The 16,752-nt window shown below is 45.9% G+C and overlaps 2 protein-coding genes across 3 annotated transcripts; both read right to left on the bottom strand.

Moving 5' to 3' along the window:
- Positions 1 to 2,676: 2,676 nt before the first annotated feature.
- On the bottom strand, positions 2,677 to 9,191 carry LOC308111011 (zinc-binding protein A33-like). 2 transcript variants are annotated; one of them, XM_080465697.1, is made up of 6 exons: positions 8,599 to 9,170; positions 7,510 to 7,605; positions 5,456 to 5,689; positions 5,296 to 5,318; positions 4,540 to 4,655; positions 2,677 to 3,798 (listed from the first exon to the last, which is right to left on the bottom strand). In XM_080465697.1, exons 1-6 carry the CDS (start codon positions 9,118 to 9,120, stop codon positions 3,233 to 3,235), a joined length of 1,557 nt encoding a protein of 518 aa, XP_080321823.1. In that variant the 5' UTR covers positions 9,121 to 9,170; the 3' UTR covers positions 2,677 to 3,232. The 2 variants fall into 2 exon arrangements, with proteins under 2 accessions (XP_080321823.1, XP_080321822.1); XM_080465696.1 differs by having other exon boundaries at positions 2,709 to 3,795; positions 8,599 to 9,191.
- Positions 9,192 to 10,459: 1,268 nt separating this feature from the next.
- Positions 10,460 to 15,923, bottom strand: LOC308111423 (uncharacterized protein). Its single transcript, XM_080466317.1, has 5 exons — positions 15,719 to 15,923; positions 14,685 to 15,003; positions 12,774 to 13,099; positions 12,052 to 12,163; positions 10,460 to 11,940 (listed from the first exon to the last, which is right to left on the bottom strand). The coding sequence occupies exons 2-5, from the start codon at positions 14,983 to 14,985 to the stop codon at positions 10,931 to 10,933; spliced, it is 1,749 nt and encodes a 582-aa protein (XP_080322443.1). The 5' UTR covers positions 14,986 to 15,003; positions 15,719 to 15,923; the 3' UTR covers positions 10,460 to 10,930.
- Between the last annotated feature and the right edge of the window lie 829 nt (positions 15,924 to 16,752).

The following is a 16,752-nucleotide window of genomic DNA, read 5'->3' as shown; positions in this document are numbered from 1 at the left end:
AGAGAGAGAGAGAGAGAGAGAGAGAGAGAGAGAGAAGGTGTTGGAAAGCTGATGAATTGGATCACTTTTACCCCTTTTGCCCTTAACTGCCTCAGCGGAAATCCGTCCTGCCCCTCCTGCTGTCTCACTCCGCATCTCCCGTTAACCTGCATTAAACATTTGTCATTCAAGCTGAAACCCTAATCGTGCATATGGATCCAGACTCGGGCCCAATGTATAGTTTGCCGTCTCTCCAGTTCCTAATGAGGTTTCCATTAATCACATCAACCCGGTCCAACCTGCTTCAGCCCCTCGCTTCTTCATTGATTATTGACGGGATGGGAAAGGTAAATTCTTCAATGAAGGCAGAAAAGAGATCCGGTACAGAAAAGAGAAGCTACACACAGCTGATGGTGGGGGGATGCTGCGTTGGGTACACGTGAAAGCAGTGATAAAACTTTCCTCGACACGAGAGGCACCTCGAGCGTCTCAGAAAGTGCTGAAAGACTTCAATGAACTGATAGCGGGCGTGATGTCGATGTCCAGGCTGGTGTCACTGCATGTTGATCAACCATCAATAATATCTAATTACAGATCAGGACGGTTAGAGGAGAGCCGCACACAACCCTGACAGGTAAAGGTAGATGACTCCCGGAGATTAGATACGTTTTATTGAGGTCAGACTGATTCTCATTACTTATTTGTTCGTAATTGTAGTCACAGGTTACCCGGCTGCTCGCCCTGCACAATGAGCTTGGGGGTGATTCGCCTTGTCCAACTGGTCCAGGAGTGAAAGAAGGAGCTCCGTACGGGTCGGTGACAGGTAAACACCGGAGCCAGGATCCTCTCAATCAACTGATTATTCAGTGGCATCGATCAAAAGCTTCGCTTGTGTTGGTTCCATTTAAAATCACCCTCATCAACAAGCATGAACTAATTAAAGCATCTTTTATTGTGAAAGTGCTTATGATCTTCAACATGACAATGACGAATGGGTATATGATCTAAATACATTCCTTGACTTTAATTACAGGATTTAGGATTACCAACAGTGGGATAATAACCATCACTTAAATGTGAGTAAACGATTTTGCAGGATGTTGAGATCGGTGCAGAACTTATGATGATCATGAAAACTTCCAGCCCTTCAACTTTAAGCGTCTCAAAATCCCACAAACATGATGTAGTACTTTGTCCTGCTGCTGACAAAGACTAACAATACTTAAATGGTTGACAATATGATTCTCATAATTATTTCATTAAGTGCTCTAGTTAACCCTTTCATAAACACTCACTAATAAATACGTGAGAAGAAATTTCAGTATTCAGTCATAATGTCCAACAATATCATTTGTTATTTGCAATAAAAGCTGCTGAAAGTGTCCAAAGTGTCTTTTAGAGGAAGTGTGAGTTACTTTCTGCACAAACAGGGAGGAAGACGTGTTTTTCCAAGCCAAAAAAAGACATTGCTGTATATATGTAAGCTTAAAGTAGGGGGGGAGGTCAGGGTGTTTTTTTATTTAAATTTTTCAGAAATCCAAAAATCCTCCACGATCATTAACTCACCACTGTTATTTTGACAGGACCTAATGAAGTCATCAAATATGAGCAAAAATATATTATAATAGTTATTTTTCTGCTTTGCTTCACAAAAAAATGAATCTGATAAATTCGTTAAAAAAAACAATTTCACTGAGTCTCTTCGTGTTTTTATCATGAATAGGCATTTCCTTCTTATTCCAAAGAGATTTGGCCCAAATCAGACCTGCCGAACGGGGAGGGGAAAATGTGTTTTGAATCACAATTTTAAGAAGAGATCTTCTCTAAATGCTTTAAGTGTGCAGCAGCTGGATGAACGCCGGCTTCCATATGGTTCATAAAAGCTCAAAGTGGCTTTGTAAACAGCTCTGCAGGACAGCAATGTCAGTTTAGGGCGCCCTCTAGTGGAAGCAAATGTGACAGCAACCTGGGTGTGAGATTCAGTGATACTATTCTGCAGGTTTTTCAGTCTTTCCCTGCTCACACGCTGACGTTGATAACTGGTTTTCTCCTCAACTTTCCTACAGAGTTTGATGACGATACACTTGTTCAATCAAGATGCGTTGAAGGGGAAATACATATAAAGAATGCAGGTAGTGGCCCTCCTGGATTTGACGGTTATACCGTCAGAAACTGTTTTTCAAAACAAATTACAATTCATTATTAGCATTTTGAAAACTGTCTTTAAAGCTTGAGCGCATATTATTCAGCCAATTACTAATTTTCAGGAGTAATCAAAGAATATGAAATATAAAGAAAATAATGTTTCTGTTGCTCACTGGGATGATGACGATGTTGAATATAAACTAAAACACAATCAGTTGCAAAATACTACACACATGCACACACACTATGCAAAAAAAAGGAACAGAAAACGGCACATTTTTGGTAACTACCTCTGGTGAACAATAATATTTTAATATTTTAAGTTGTGTAATCCTTGTAAAGCCATTCGAAGAACCTTTTTCCAAATTATAAAATCTTACATCACAATACACAGAAGAGCATATTGTGTGTGACTGATCAAAGAAATAGCCCGTGACCTAAAAATATAGAAACAATTTTTTGTTGTTGTTGTAATAACCAGTTAACAAACACACTGGAGAACATATATATATATATATATATATGCAATAATAACAACTTGGTGATGCGATTGAGAATTAACATATTTTCTTTCTTTCATGGCAGCTTGCATTCAAGATGGTTCTCAGTTGCATTGAAAATAGATTTCACATTTAAATTTTAACAAAATCTATCAAATAGAATCGATTTGGCAACCATGCATGACACATTCCCCTAAAGTGTTTCTTCCAGTACTAACACCTCGGCTCCAGGAACATGGCACCAGTTAGTATTCACAGTAGCAGGAGGGTATTGGTGTAATCCACTCTAAATAAAAGAGCACTATGTAAGAGTGTGTTCATCATAATGAAGGATGATGGCCGACTCTGCAGCACTGCGGCTGATCAATGTGTTCTCAATAAAGACAATTGTGATGCAGCTCAGAGGAATACGACTGTTCAAGCTTCGACAACACAAATTTGTTAGTAGGATCAGTTCATCGAGTGTTTTTGGTCCTTTCATAGGGTTTGTGGGAGTCATTTGTTCTTTTTGCTCAGAAGATGCATCGACGCTCAAGATATGACTCTATTAGCTGCTGAATCGCTGTCATGCGTTTGTGTGTCAGTCCTGCTTTGAAAAGACAAAACGTCTACCCCCAGTGTGGCTTGGCGATACTGAGGGGCTCTCGGTTGACTCCGTTGATGATTGGCCAGGGGTTGAAGTAGGGGAAAACCGGCTCTTCGAATTTTGCGTCGTAGAAAGTGAAGAGGTGACTCATGTCTCCGGCGTCATAAAAGGCCACTTCGCCTCTGCCGTAGTCCAGATAGACGCCCACCCTCCTGGGCGGCTTGGAGGGATGTAACAAGCTCTCCTCTGAGTCGGTGCAGGCTTCGTAATCACTCGTGCCATTGCCGTTGTCCCTCAGCACCAGCGTCCAGAAGCCATCGTCCGGACAGAGGCTGATCTCCTCCTTCCTGTTGACGGAGGCCCGCGCCACGCCCAGGCCCCACGCCGTCTTGGCGCCGACCTCCACCTCCCAGTAGTGTCTGCCCGAGGAGAACGCCTCCGAGCCCAGGACAATGTTATAGAGGGTGAAGCGCTCGGGGTTGTTGGGCAGGTCCGTTTGTATCCGTCCCACCTGGACGCTGGTGCGGCAGGGAGAAACCCACAGGCGCGGGTAGGCCGTGTTCGGGTCAAGGGTCACCGCCGTGACTGCTGGGAAAGCAGGAGAGCGAGGAAAGAGGCACAAATCAACGACGGCAACAACAGATGTGTTTAAACTGTGTGACCCGAGAGGGAACTTCAGCGGGACACCGAACGCCGACCTGCGCAATGCGTGTAACACGAGCTCGATAAGTGCATCAGCTAACATGGATCCAAATTAAAAATAAATGATGTCGCTCCAGAGATTCATTTAACTTGTGTGCGTCGGTCTAATTTTACACACTTAACAACCATGTGGAAAAACAAGCACACAGCGCTCACTATTTTAAACACTTTCAACAGATATATGTATTTATATATGCACCACAATATGTCTTTTCTAACACGTTCAGTGGTTTAAGAGCAGATGCTGCCAACGGTTACAAACAAAGTAAGTTCCTAATACACTTTTTTTTTTTTTAACCAGGAAGTCAAATCAAGATAAAGATTTCCGTTGAAAAGGAGACCTTGCCAGGGTTGCAGTCAGTATAAAATTACAAGACAAAACCTACGTGAATAGAAGTATCACAATAAAGAACACAAATAAACACAAAGCAGAGTAAAATATATGTAATTACAATACATTTTTTTTATATAATTATCATCATCATCATCAAGATATTTCAACTCCTCCTGGCTCAGTCTATTTTTCATGTATTTATTTTTAAAATCTAATAAGAAATAAGTGATCACTGTGATTTTAAATTTTTTTGTTTTAACACTTGTAACCCAGTGCTCTGAGCATCGTCTCACCTGGCTGGAAAATGGAGCTCATTTTCCTCCAGGTCCGGTACTGCAGAGGTCCCAGATACTCGGCAGACTGCAGGTCCACGCTGACGTCGGCGGGACGCTCAAACAAACCCTCGGCACTGAACGAGATGCGGAGGGAGGAAAGGTGAGGTAGAATCAAACATGTTTTGGGTTTTTTTTCTGGAAACAGTAATAAAAACATTTCATGGAACAAATGATGCAGGAAACAGTTCCGTGCAGCTTTAACTATCTTAGTGGGCGTGAGACCATATTTGGTAACTTGTACATTTCTTCCCGTGTCTTGCTTCTTAAAATGATCTTTAATGATAACTGGAAATGTCAAAGCATTTTATCAAGGGCTTAAGTCTATGTCCAAAATGTACATTCTTCTATTGGGAAATTTAAAAGAGATGTGGAATTGAAATAATGGTAACCAGATCTTTACTTTCCATATTTATGTACCTTTAAAAGTAACAAATGTCACTTTTCTATACTCTTATTTGGCTTTCTGCTTGACGTTGGCAACTCGTTGGCACAATTATACGTGACCAAGATGAGTCACCAAACCACACTATTACATTCACATCCTGTTTCAACAAGACTTAAAACCACTTGCGAAACAAAAACATCATTTTTTTTCGATGCCATCTTATGCTGGGAAACGATCCCACAGTCATACAGCCAAGAAGCTGAGTGATCTCATTAAATCACAGTCCAGGAATGATCTTATTGAGAAAAAAAAAGAGAGAAGATACTCACCCTCCAATGAAATCTTTAATTCCCTGAAACAGATCAGAACAGGCCTTTAAATTTCAAAATAATTCAGCCTCTGCTGCAACTCCCTGATTTTCTGTAATCTAACCCCAAAAAAATCTATTCTACGTTTTGTGTTTCCTCCTGGCTCGTCTCTTTTCTTTACCTTGAGCTGCTCTGGGTTTTCCTCCTCCCCGAGTTTGATCTGCAGTTGGTCAGCCGTGTTTTCCAGTTGGCTGATCTGTTGCGTCGCCTGCGTCAGCGCCTCCTCCAGCTGCTTGAGTTTCTCCTCTTTCTGCTTCTGCAGTTTCTCCTTGACGCGCTCCTCCTCCTCGAGGAGAAACTCTCTCAGGCGGTCAAACTCTGCAGTGACCAGCTCCTCTAGGTCTCCGGCGCGCTCCTGAAATACAGCAAGATCCCGCATGTCATTTGGAAATCCTTCACCTGCTTGGAAACAGAAACTATTCAAATTAGATGTCTGATCTGGACTGAGTCTTATTTTCTTTTTTTTTTATTATTAGGAAGCTTAAAATATGCTGGAAATATAGAATTATTTCAGCTCAGCTATTAACCACAAGACATATCTTGTAAGTATGATGCAAAGGTTAATTTCCTGTCAATCTATCTCTCATTATTCAACTGGAGAAAACCCGGGTATTGCAGTGATGATGCACAAAAGTGGCATTACTTATATTTTACTTAATACTTGTAGTGAGGCGCTCAAAGATGTTGGGTATTTATAGGCAACACAAAAGAAGCCACACAAACTAAAGTATTGCGTAACACGTGTGTTTTTGAAAGATGGAGATCTCTACACTTGTGTCATCAAACATTTGCAGGAAGCGACAAGTTGACAAAGTTCCCCTAAGCCCCGCTTACCCACATCCTGTCACGCTGACACACAGAGAAGTGAAAATCTGAGAATCTGCACATAAACTGGGTCAAACACACACACACACACACACACACACACACACACACACACACACACACACACACACACACACACACACACACACACACACACACACACACACACACACACACACACACACACACACACACACACACAAAACTGACTGAGGGGAAAAGGAAAAAGATGAGTGCGGCGACCTGCAGCAGAGAGATGGGAAATTATCTGTTATCTGTCCGCTGCAAACACTACCCTCATATCTCCTTCTTCAACAACACAGGCCTGGAGTGGAGGCCAACCGGGATCAGCCGCTATCGCCGTTTGTGAGACTGTGCAGTGAGCAGGTTTGAGCTGAGTCGTACATTCTGTACATGTGCGAGTGCGCTCCGCCGGGCGCGAGGACGGTAAACTCTCTCCGTGACACGTACGGATATTTAACCCCCCCCCCCCCCCCCCCCCCCCCCCCCCGTGAGCCGCAACGGCGATGAGTGACGGCCTGTTAAGTCACCTCCCGTCACGCTCAGAACAAGTCAGCCAACAGTCTCGGCTGTCGGGACAGGTGGAGGTGTCGGAATGCAGGTGACCCGTTGCCTAGCAACCGGGATTTCTGGTTAAACATGCAGGACGCCGAGAATATTTTTTATTGCTTTGTTATAGCCTGTCAAACACTTGACTAATGCTGACAAAAGAACTACTGTAGTTAAATACTGCAGTTTGTGGATCTCTGTTGTCATTTTCATTTCGTAGTATTTCACCTAATTCTACTTATTCATCCATTTATTAACCTACTCTTCATTCAAATTGTATAATTCTCTATTCATTATGACGTTCCATCTGGTTTTCAACATACATACTATTTCTTTTTGGGAGGGGGGGGCTGTGGCTCAGTTGGTAAAATAGAGCTTGTTCCCATGTCAAGGTTGGTGGTCCAATCCCTCATCTCGACCTGCCAAAGGGCCCTTGGAGGTCAACAGCGAAACACAAATTGCTCCCAATGGAGGTCAGGCATTCAGGAACCTTATATTTGCACGTCAGATGCCATCAGTGTGTGTGAATGTGACGTCCTGTGATAAGAAAGTTGCTTTTCGATCAGTGAAGCAGTAAAAAAGCTCGATATGTGAAGCCAGTTTACCATTTGCCTTCTGAAAAGCACATCTATTTTTTTTTTTAACCAATTTCCTGAAAAAGTTGACTTGGTGTTTTGTCCACACTGGTTGTCATGAAGCACTTTGAAGAACCTGTACGAAAGCGTGACGGTGAATAAATCTTGATGGCTTAAAACAGACGACGCACACGTTTCTTGGTACCTTAATGTGGAGGATCTTCTCGTTGGTCTCTCTCTGGAAGACATTGGCCTCCTCCGACTGGAGCTGAACTCTCTCGAGCGCCACAGAAAGTTTGTCCTGAAAAATCACATGCGATACGTGACCGATAAGCCGCGGCCAATGAGATTACACTCAAAAAGTCCAGTTAATTTGATCGCCGAGTCACTCTGGACAACAACATCTCATTAATCGGAGTCTTATGATGGTAACCCAACCTCCCCCTGAGCTCTCTGCCCCACAGGCTCAAGCAAAAACTGGAATTTAGCACCGGCAAAACATGTCGAACTACACAGAGAGGCCTTTCAGAGAGAATCTTCAAACAGACGGCGAAGTTAAAACTATAGAGGAGGGCTCAGAGCTGACACGGGCCTGCAGGATTCCCATAAAACACAAAATACCAGAAGGTTGCCGGGGCAAAGAGGGAGGGTACCTTCTAAACATTACCCCCATGTCAACTCTTACTATGGCTAGTTTAGTTTGTGTTTTTCAAACTGTAAAAAACTCTGAACAAGCTGTGAAGCTAAACAAGTATTTATTAGTCCACATCTCTAATAAGTTATCACACTTTAAGATCCAAATCTGTAACCCTGAAGAGATGCTGAGTGTAAAACACATAACAAAAACTCACATCACTGTATTAAAAATCATATTTAATGGCAATTTTATGTAATCGTACTCCTACTGAGTTACAAATTACAGTGTAATCTGCTTTTCACTATTCCAACCTTATGATCTGCACTCTTTCAACAGAGGCACTTGTTGTTCTATAGAAGTGCACAATGTGACTTTATTTACTTTGTGGTTTATCTGAAAACTGTATTATGAGAGGAGATCATCTGTATTGATCAAACAGAACAAATGCAATATGAAAAGCGTTTTTTTTAAAGAGTACTTTGTATTTCTACTTCAGTATCTCCCCCAACAGAACTTTTAGTTGTAATTTAGTCAAATCCAGGCAATGGAAGTTGATTTACTCTTTCCACATTTCCTGGAAGCAAACTTTTTGTCGCCTGGGGGAAACTGGGAGCACTCGGAGAAAGGAGGGCCTGAAGCCAGGCAATCCCACCCTACCTTGTAGATTTCAAAAGCCTCGGTAATGGGGATGACATTGTGGGTCTTGTGGTCCCGGGACATGCCGCACACCAGACAGATGGGGAGTTGGTCGTCCTCGCAGTACAGCTTCAGCTTCTCCTCATGCTCCTCGCACATATCAACACCCAAGTGCGGCCAGTGGCCGATGGACGAGGCCACACTGCTCATACTGGACCCGGGCTCACGCTCCTCGGGCATCTCCAGCGCTCCTTCGTGGTCCCACCCGGACGTCCCCGCCGCCGCCGCGTCCATGACCCGGGCTTTACGCACACTGTCCACCACGTTACACAGCAGCGAGTTGGGGCGCAGTTTGCGCCCGCACGACTTCCTACACTTGGGACAACTCGACAGCTCGTCTGCCTTGGCCTCCCAGCACTGGATGATGCACACCTGGCAGAAGTGGTGTCCGCATTCGAGGATGACGGGGTCGTGAAACAGCTCCAGACACACCGGGCAGGTGAGCTCCGACTGCAGCTCCTCAAGCGCGTTGGTGTCCGCCATTCTCCGCCGCCGCGCGCATAATCCTGAGCACAGAACGCTGGACGGCAACTCGCTCTGCGACAAGTAAAGGCTCGACTGTTACAGTTCTCACCGAGGGATGGGAGTGGCCTGACAGCTGAGCAAATGTTTTCAACAAAAGATGCGGAAGGCATGCAGGGACAGGCTCCGCGCAGAAGCTCAACGGAGCTGCGCGACAGGACGTACGTCAGGCACGACTTTAACCGCCAAACTGGTTTTCTCAGCTGTAACAGAACGTATGAAGCGCATTCCTCCACGAATAAAGATTTTCTTCTCCACTTAACAAAGAAACTACACCCAAATACAGATGGCGTGGACAAAGGAGGAATGTTTTCTAACTATCGCGTCAGGGGATCAGATAAGCGTTTGAATTGTGTGTTGAGTAAAGTAAACTTATTTCACCGTGGAAAGTTCAAATACACACACCCACAGCCTCTGATGTGTTCCTTTGGTGTCTGAGTCACCAAAACAAGTAACGAGACCGGCCAGCTCGGTAACTTCCCTTTATGTGTAAACTACTACTCTTAATATTACATTATGTATTCATTCTTGGATCGTTAGAAATCACATGCAATCTTTAATGACCGCAAATAAAGAAGTATTACTCCAGGAAAAGGAAGTTTCACAGACTTGAAAGTTTCAGTTTTCATAAGTCTGTCACGGTCCTGCCAAATGTCATACTGTCAAGTCTCCACTAGATGGAGATGAAGAGTCACTCATCACTCAATCAGTCTTCTATCCTGCTCAGGGTCACGATCTTCCTCAAACTGACTGACGTGTCTTCTGCTGAGCTTAATGTGTAAATCAGTCAGCCTGACCCAAGGGAGGCTGACAGCTCAGCTGACGTGACGAAGCAACACTGAAACATTACAGCATTTCGCTCACGAAGACAAGCCGAACTCAAAAAGACACAGAGCAACACAGCAACTCCTCATTGCTCTATTTGCACTGACTTGTACTCCACTGCTTCCAAAGAAGTAACTGTAATCAATCACTGTGTTTTCATTAGCTCGCCTAACACTGGTCAATAGTAACATAATGAGAAAACCTGTATTCATCCATCTTTAATGCCCACTCTGTCCTTAGTGTCTCTCTCTGCTGACACAGTTTAAAAACCAGGTTAGGCTTCATAGTGGACAGGAGGAACAAACATCCATTCATCTCCTATATTGTTTTACATTGATTGGGGGCGCACTTTGCTGGAGCCACTCCCATGTGACTGGGAAAGTCTGGGTGCAGAATGAACAAGCCGCCAGCACATCACAGTTCAACCTGTCCTCAATGCAAACTTGTTCCCAACGTCACAATAAAACTCACGAATGAGTCTTTGGATGAATTGCAAGGTTTATTTCTTACCAATGTGACCAAAACACAAACATACAAAATACTCAACTGTCAATTATATTGTCGGAAAAAAGACAAGGCCAACAGCTTCCATGTGAGTTAAGCAAGAATAAAAAGATAAAAATGTACAATTCATCATCTTAAAGAAGTCCAGGATTTGTACATACATACATACATACACATGAGATGACCTCCAGTTCAAATGGCTGAGATTAATTTCATTATCCCCTCTAAGAAAAAGAAACACTACTTGCAGTTGACTATCAACTTTGGAAAGTAGCTTTCTTTGCTTGACAAAAAATAATCCGTTGTGTATGTGCTTCTCCATATTAATCACTGAGAATAATACAAGAATATAACTGTCACTTTCCGCACCTAAAGTCTACCACAATCAAATAAATGAGAAATTTCTGTTCAAAGTTCCACTGGCGCTTTTGCGGACGAGGCTTTAAAAACACTGGTGGTTTTTAAGCTGCTCCACATCGCTAAAGCCCGTGCCACAGTTGGAGCACTGGAGTGCTGGCTTTTCACCGTTGTGTATGAGCTGGTGTCTCTTCAAGTACTCCACTCGACTGAAGCGTTTTCCGCACGCCTCGCAGCCGTACGGACGCTCGCCGGTGTGAATGCGCTGGTGCCGCTCCAAGTTGCCAAGACGACTGAAGCTGCGTCCGCACTGCAGACAGCGGTGTGGCCTCTCGCCCGTGTGGACCAGGTGATGGCGCTCCAGGGAGCGCGAGTGTGTGAAGCGCTTCCCGCAGATCTCGCAGCTGTGCGGCCGCTCGGCGGCGCAGGCGCACTCGTGATTCTTGAGAGCCCAGGCGTGGCTGAACGTGTTGCCACAGTGAGTGCAGGGGTAGAGACGCTCCTCATCGCCACTGTTCTGCATGTGGGCGCCTCCTAGTGGGCAGGGGTGCTCATCCAGCTCTGCCTCCGAGGTGAAGCCTCCTCCGCACTGTGGGCAGAAATGGAGCAGGTCTCCGCCGCCCTCCTCTTCCCCTCCGCTCTCGCCAACACTTCCTGGAGCGGACAGATGAGGAATATGCTCCGGCTCTCCCGGCTCCACCATGTTGCCTCCAGCAGACGAGTCGCCCTCCCTCAGCTTCTTCGACCAGCCTGACCTCACTGAATCCTTCGCCCTGCCCGGCCCCACGTGCTCTTCCCTGTGCAGAGTGGGCGGCTGAGGGTCCTGCTCGCCATCCTGCTCCATTCCATCCAGACCAATGTACTTTGGGGCCAGGCTGGTCTCACTCCCTCGCACCATCTCCGAGTCGGGGCTGTCGGGTTGAGAAGCTGTCATGGCAGCCTGCTCGCGTCCTCTCTCAGCCCTTAAAGCAGACTCCAGACCCCTGAGCTCCTCCATGGTCATTCCTCCCTCTGACGGTTCGGCCGAGTCCACGTCCCAGTCCTCCTCCTCCGTGTCTCCTGGATGAAGCGTTGGGGGACGATCTGACAAGTCTCCTGAGAATGAGAGAGCTGCTATGAGAAATCATTTCCACTTTCAACCTACTGGCCTCTGACCACTTCACTAACTTGCTTTTTCAATCAATCAGTAAGACGTGAGCTCATTACCTTCACTTTGGGATCTGGAGCCAGAATGAAGGTCCTGGCTGGGAATCTCCATCTTCAAAGCCTCTTTGATGAGCCCGAGAGAGGCAGGTGGATAATTGTCTGTTTGAGAATACTGCGTTGAGAAGCACAGAGAGCTTGAAGTAAACATTTATGTTGACGTGCATCGTGATGTTCATGGGTAAATTTGCAGACGCTCTTTGAGAGCAACCAGTTCACTTGGAGCAACATTCAACATAACTGCACATCACAAAGTTATCAATCGATGCATTCACATTGTGCACAAAATGAAAGCAATGTCATTGAGTAAACTCCATTAAAACATCTTGAAAGATGTCACAGTGACACTCATAACACTCTGAATAATCTGAATATTCAGCTGTGGAAGAGCAGGAAAGAGTTGACGTTTGCCTGTCGAATTGGTTATGTGATGTGATAGCCAAAAGCTTTTCACCCTACCAATAGCATTTTCTCCAAAGGCTTACAGCACTTGAGATCTGAAGGACCCTACTGAGCGACTCCTCTGAAAGCTTAATATCAATTCAATGGCCTCCGTTTTACCCACTACACCTCTGTAGCGATTTGATGTCTGATCTGCACAAAACTCTCATCTCTCCGATTCTGTCAACACATTTTCTTGGTTTATATGAAGCTGCTGAGTTGTGCAGAGATGCTGTGCCACTTTCTCCTCCTACTCCTCCTCCGAGAAAGATCGTCTCCCTCACCTCCTCTTTGATGTTGGTCTTCTCCTCCCCCTCACCACTGAGGCTGCCCTCCCCTTCCTCGTCCTCCGCCATCCCTCCCTCATCTTCTTCATCTCGGGGGAACTGAACGAGGTACATCTCTCTGGCCTCTTTCCCCCCTCTTCTTTCTGCTCCTGATACCATCCCTGTGGCTCCTCTACTTCCTCCTCTTCCTCCTCCCCCGCCACTGCTGCTGCCGCTGCTGCTGCTGCCGCCGCCGCCTCCTCCTCCTCCTCCTCCTTCCTCCCACACACCTTCAGGCCAGGCTTTGCCACAGGCTGCTGCTGGGCCCTTTTTTGACTTGCCTCCTGTGGAGAAGGGAGGGAAATGAAGGAAGGGAGGGTGATGAAGGAAGGGTGGGTGATGAAGGAAGGGAGGGCGGGTGGGAGGTGAAGGAGGGACGAAAAAGTGTGAGGGGGTGCAGGAGAAACGGAGAGCATCAGAAGACAGGAAGGAGAGCGAATGAAATAAAGGGGGGAGAGAGGCAAGTGGGAGGAGATGATTGGAAGGCCAAACGAGAGAAACGGGTGAGATGAGGGTGGAAAAGTAGGAGATGAGGATGACAGGATTGAAGAGGCAGAGGGAAAAGGAGGAAAGGAGAGGGAGAGACCAAAAGGAGCTCAGGGGAGGAGGAGTGAGCATGATGAACGAGAGAGGAGAGGGGGCGTAGAAGGACACACAACAGAGCGGGAAGGAGAGGAACAACACGTGACAGGGAGGAGAGGAGAGGAGAGAGGAAAAAGTGGAGTTTGTGAGGGTCATGGGGGGGAGAAAGAGGAAGAAGAAGAGAGGGAGGGCATGATGAAGGAGACAGATGAAGTAGGATGAAAAAAAAAGTGAAAAGAGGAGATAGAGAGAGCAGAGAAGTGGAAGTGGAGAGGGAGTGTGTAATTATGGTGGGTGGTGGAGGTGGAGAGAAGGAGAAGAGGAGCGGAGGAGGAAAGGAGGCGGGGGAGTGTGTGTGTGTGCAACGTGATGAAGGAGAGAGCAGAGCAGGAGGAGGTGGGGGAAGGGAGAGGAGGAGGAGGAGAAGAGGGCGTGAAGAGAGAGGAGCAGGAAGGGGAGGAGGTAGAGCCGCAGAGACAGAGGAGGAGGTGGGGGCAGGGAGAGAAGAAGGAGGAGGAGCAGGAGGAGGAGGGGGAGAGGGTGTGAAGGAGAGAGCAGAGCAGGAGGTGGGGGAAGGGAGAAAAGGAGGAGGAGAAGAGGGCGTGAAGAGAGAGGAGCAGGAAGGGGAGGAGGTAGAGCCGCAGAGACCAAGGAGGAGGAGGGGGCAGGGAGAGAAGAAGGAGGAGGAGGAGGAGTAGGAGGAGGGGGAGAGGGTATGAAGGAGAGAGCAGAGCAGGAGGAGGTGGGGGAAGGGAGATAAGGAGGAGGAGGAGGAACAGAAGGAGGTGGGGGAAGGGAGAAGAGGAGGAGGAGAGGGCGTGAAGGAGAGAGGAGCGCAAAGGGGAGGAGGCACAGTTGGAGAGACGGAGAAGGAGGTGGGGGGAGGGAGAGGAGCAAGGCAGGAAGGGAGGGAGTGAGCAAAAGCACAGAGGAGTGGGAGGGACAGAATGCAGTGGAGAGAGAGGAGAGGGGGAGGTGAAGGACAGAGGGAGCGATCATGAGGAGGAGGCGGAGGAGGAAGGGAGGAGAGAGGAGGAGGAGGAGGGAGAGATCAGCTCTTGCCAGATGGTTTCAAACAAAACAAGTGCGTCTTCACATAAGCCCTAACTGCATAAAGAGAACACTGCTTCTCATATTAAAAAACACAAATATGTATACGTGTAGGATGTGTTGATAAAGTGCCATTCAACTGATATGGCAGCTGGACACACAGTATACAAGAACGCTGTCAGATCATTATCGAGAGACATGTTCAAGTCATCCACCACAGCGTGGAGAAATACTTACGGCCCAAGTTCACTCTACGTTTCTTCCGACCTCCACCTTCTTCTTCCGATAGCCCTGCGTTGCGGCGGTTGGCGGCCCAGTCCATCCCGTACTTGCGCTCATTTCTCAGCAGGTTCTCCGTGTGCCTCAGTCGCAGTTTGAGCGCGTCGTTCTCCTTCCTGTTGAGGGACAGCTCCACCAGGTAGTCGTTCACAGTCTCCTGGAAGAGTTTGGTGATCTCACAGACCGAGGCTCGGATCAGACTGTCCATGATAGCCGTCAGGTGTGTCTCAAACATGTTCACCGATTCTTCCATCTTCATTACTCAGTGGGGTTGTGGCTGCAGATTTGATGAACAATTCAAAGAGATTCAATGATATCATTATCAAAACCACATCTTACACGTTGTCCTAAATATACTTTGATGGTTACGGTCATGACATGAGCAATGCTTTCTTAACACATTTATATTTGTCTTGGTGAATCAATCTGTGTTTGTTGTTCATTATTTATTTGTGAAATTGCCTGTGTTGTTACCCTTTCCATGTTTTCAATTGTCTGTATATGTCATTTTCGACGGTGTAATGATTCGGGTGGTAATTGTCATGTTATAAAGCCACCGCTGTATTATTAGGGATGCATTTAATACCGTTTTCTCAGTCGGATCACAAAACTTGTATATTATCCTATGTGTGATAAAGCCACCGTTGATACGTGTCGGATCCATACAAATAGCGTCGTTTAACTTTACCAGATAGCTCGCTTTAAAATAAAAAAAACCATAGCAGCGACAGTAATGTCGGACGAGGCTTAGTAACGACGTGGTAATTGCACCTCTGTTACAATTCATTTAAAGACGACACCTTCGCCGCTTATTGACGCAAAGATATCACAGCTGAGTCGACACCGAACACGCAGTCTGCGTCATGTTCGCCTGAGAGTAAACTTGTAACGCTGGTCGACACGCTCTCGTGTCAAAAGTAGAAAGGGAGCAGCAGCCTCAAACGCTGGAAAGTGTTAGCAGCCCGGCTAATGATTTAGCTCGGTACACGTACCGTGTGACAGGAGATACCAGGAGAGGGAACCGCTGCCGTGAACCGACGAAAGGCGGCACGACGTTACAAATCACCGAGGAGCTTGGTTGCCGTTGGTGAGCTCAAAAACGCGTCAACAAAAGAAGCCGCCATCCAACTTCTGCTCCGTCTGCCTCTCGAGCTTTCCTGATCGCCTCCTACGCTGCGCCTTCGAGCCCGCAGGCACACTGCGCATGCGCGCTACCGTAATCACCCGAGTCTGGAGCAGGCGCACGTTAAAAAAAAAAGCACACGTGCCCTCATTTCGAGATTCTTTTACACTTATATATTACTAATTACAGCACCACCATGTCGGGGAGTATAGATTTATAAATAGTTGATCTGACATGACGCAATCCCTTGTAAACTAAACAATTAAAGAAGTTCTATTCTATTCTATTCTAATCTCGTCTAGTCTAGTCTAGTCTATACTGGATTTTTCCATTATTAAATTAATTAGTTAATTAATTAACAATGGATAGACCTTCAAAAAAAAAAAAACATCCCTTTGTCTCGACCAGTTCAGGTCTGGGGAAATCAGAGAGAGGAAATATCAGGTTGGAGAAGAGCAAACAGCAATTGTCAATATGTGAACCAGAAATGCAAACCACAAACTCACAGATATCTGCAGGATGGTAAACATTCAATACACACACACACACACACACACACACACACACACACACACACACACACACACACACACACACACACACACACACACACACACACACACACACACACACACACACACACACACACACACACACACACACAGAAAGAGAGACAGAGTAAAAGAAAGTTCTGCAGATGCATACTATGCAGGCCAGTCAGACTTTTTTAATCTATTAAATTTAATATAAGATATTTTTATGATCATGTTAGTGTTGCCTCTCAAATATAGCTGATTCTCCAAGTGAGGTGCCATACAGCTGAGAACTCCATTCAACCTGCTAAATCTAATATGGCAATAGTAAGGGGTCATGCAATGGCACAATCGGTAGCACAAAGGAAGA

This window comes from Lipophrys pholis (genome assembly GCF_963383615.2).
Source record: "Lipophrys pholis genome assembly, chromosome: 6".
Classification (NCBI taxonomy): Eukaryota; Metazoa; Chordata; class Actinopteri; order Blenniiformes; family Blenniidae; genus Lipophrys; species Lipophrys pholis.
This window is presented reverse-complemented; position numbering and strand designations above follow the sequence as displayed.

Excerpts from the sequence above, each read along its gene's own strand:
- LOC308111011 (XM_080465697.1), bottom strand. The coding sequence starts at position 9,120 with ATGGCGGACACCAACGCGCTTGAGGAGCTGCAGTCGGAGCTCACCTGC. Across the intron at positions 5,319-5,455 it reads AAAACCCAGAGCAGCTCAAG|GGAATTAAAGATTTCATTGG; the intron begins GTAAAGAAAAGA and ends GATCTGTTTCAG. Across the intron at positions 4,656-5,295 it reads ATTAAAGATTTCATTGGAGG|TGCCGAGGGTTTGTTTGAGC; the intron begins GTGAGTATCTTC and ends CATCTCGTTCAG.
- LOC308111423 (XM_080466317.1), bottom strand. The coding sequence starts at position 14,985 with ATGAAGATGGAAGAATCGGTGAACATGTTTGAGACACACCTGACGGCT. Across the intron at positions 12,164-12,773 it reads AGACCAACATCAAAGAGGAG|TATTCTCAAACAGACAATTA; the intron begins GTGAGGGAGACG and ends TTCTCAACGCAG. Across the intron at positions 11,941-12,051 it reads CTCCAGATCCCAAAGTGAAG|GAGACTTGTCAGATCGTCCC; the intron begins GTAATGAGCTCA and ends TCTCATTCTCAG.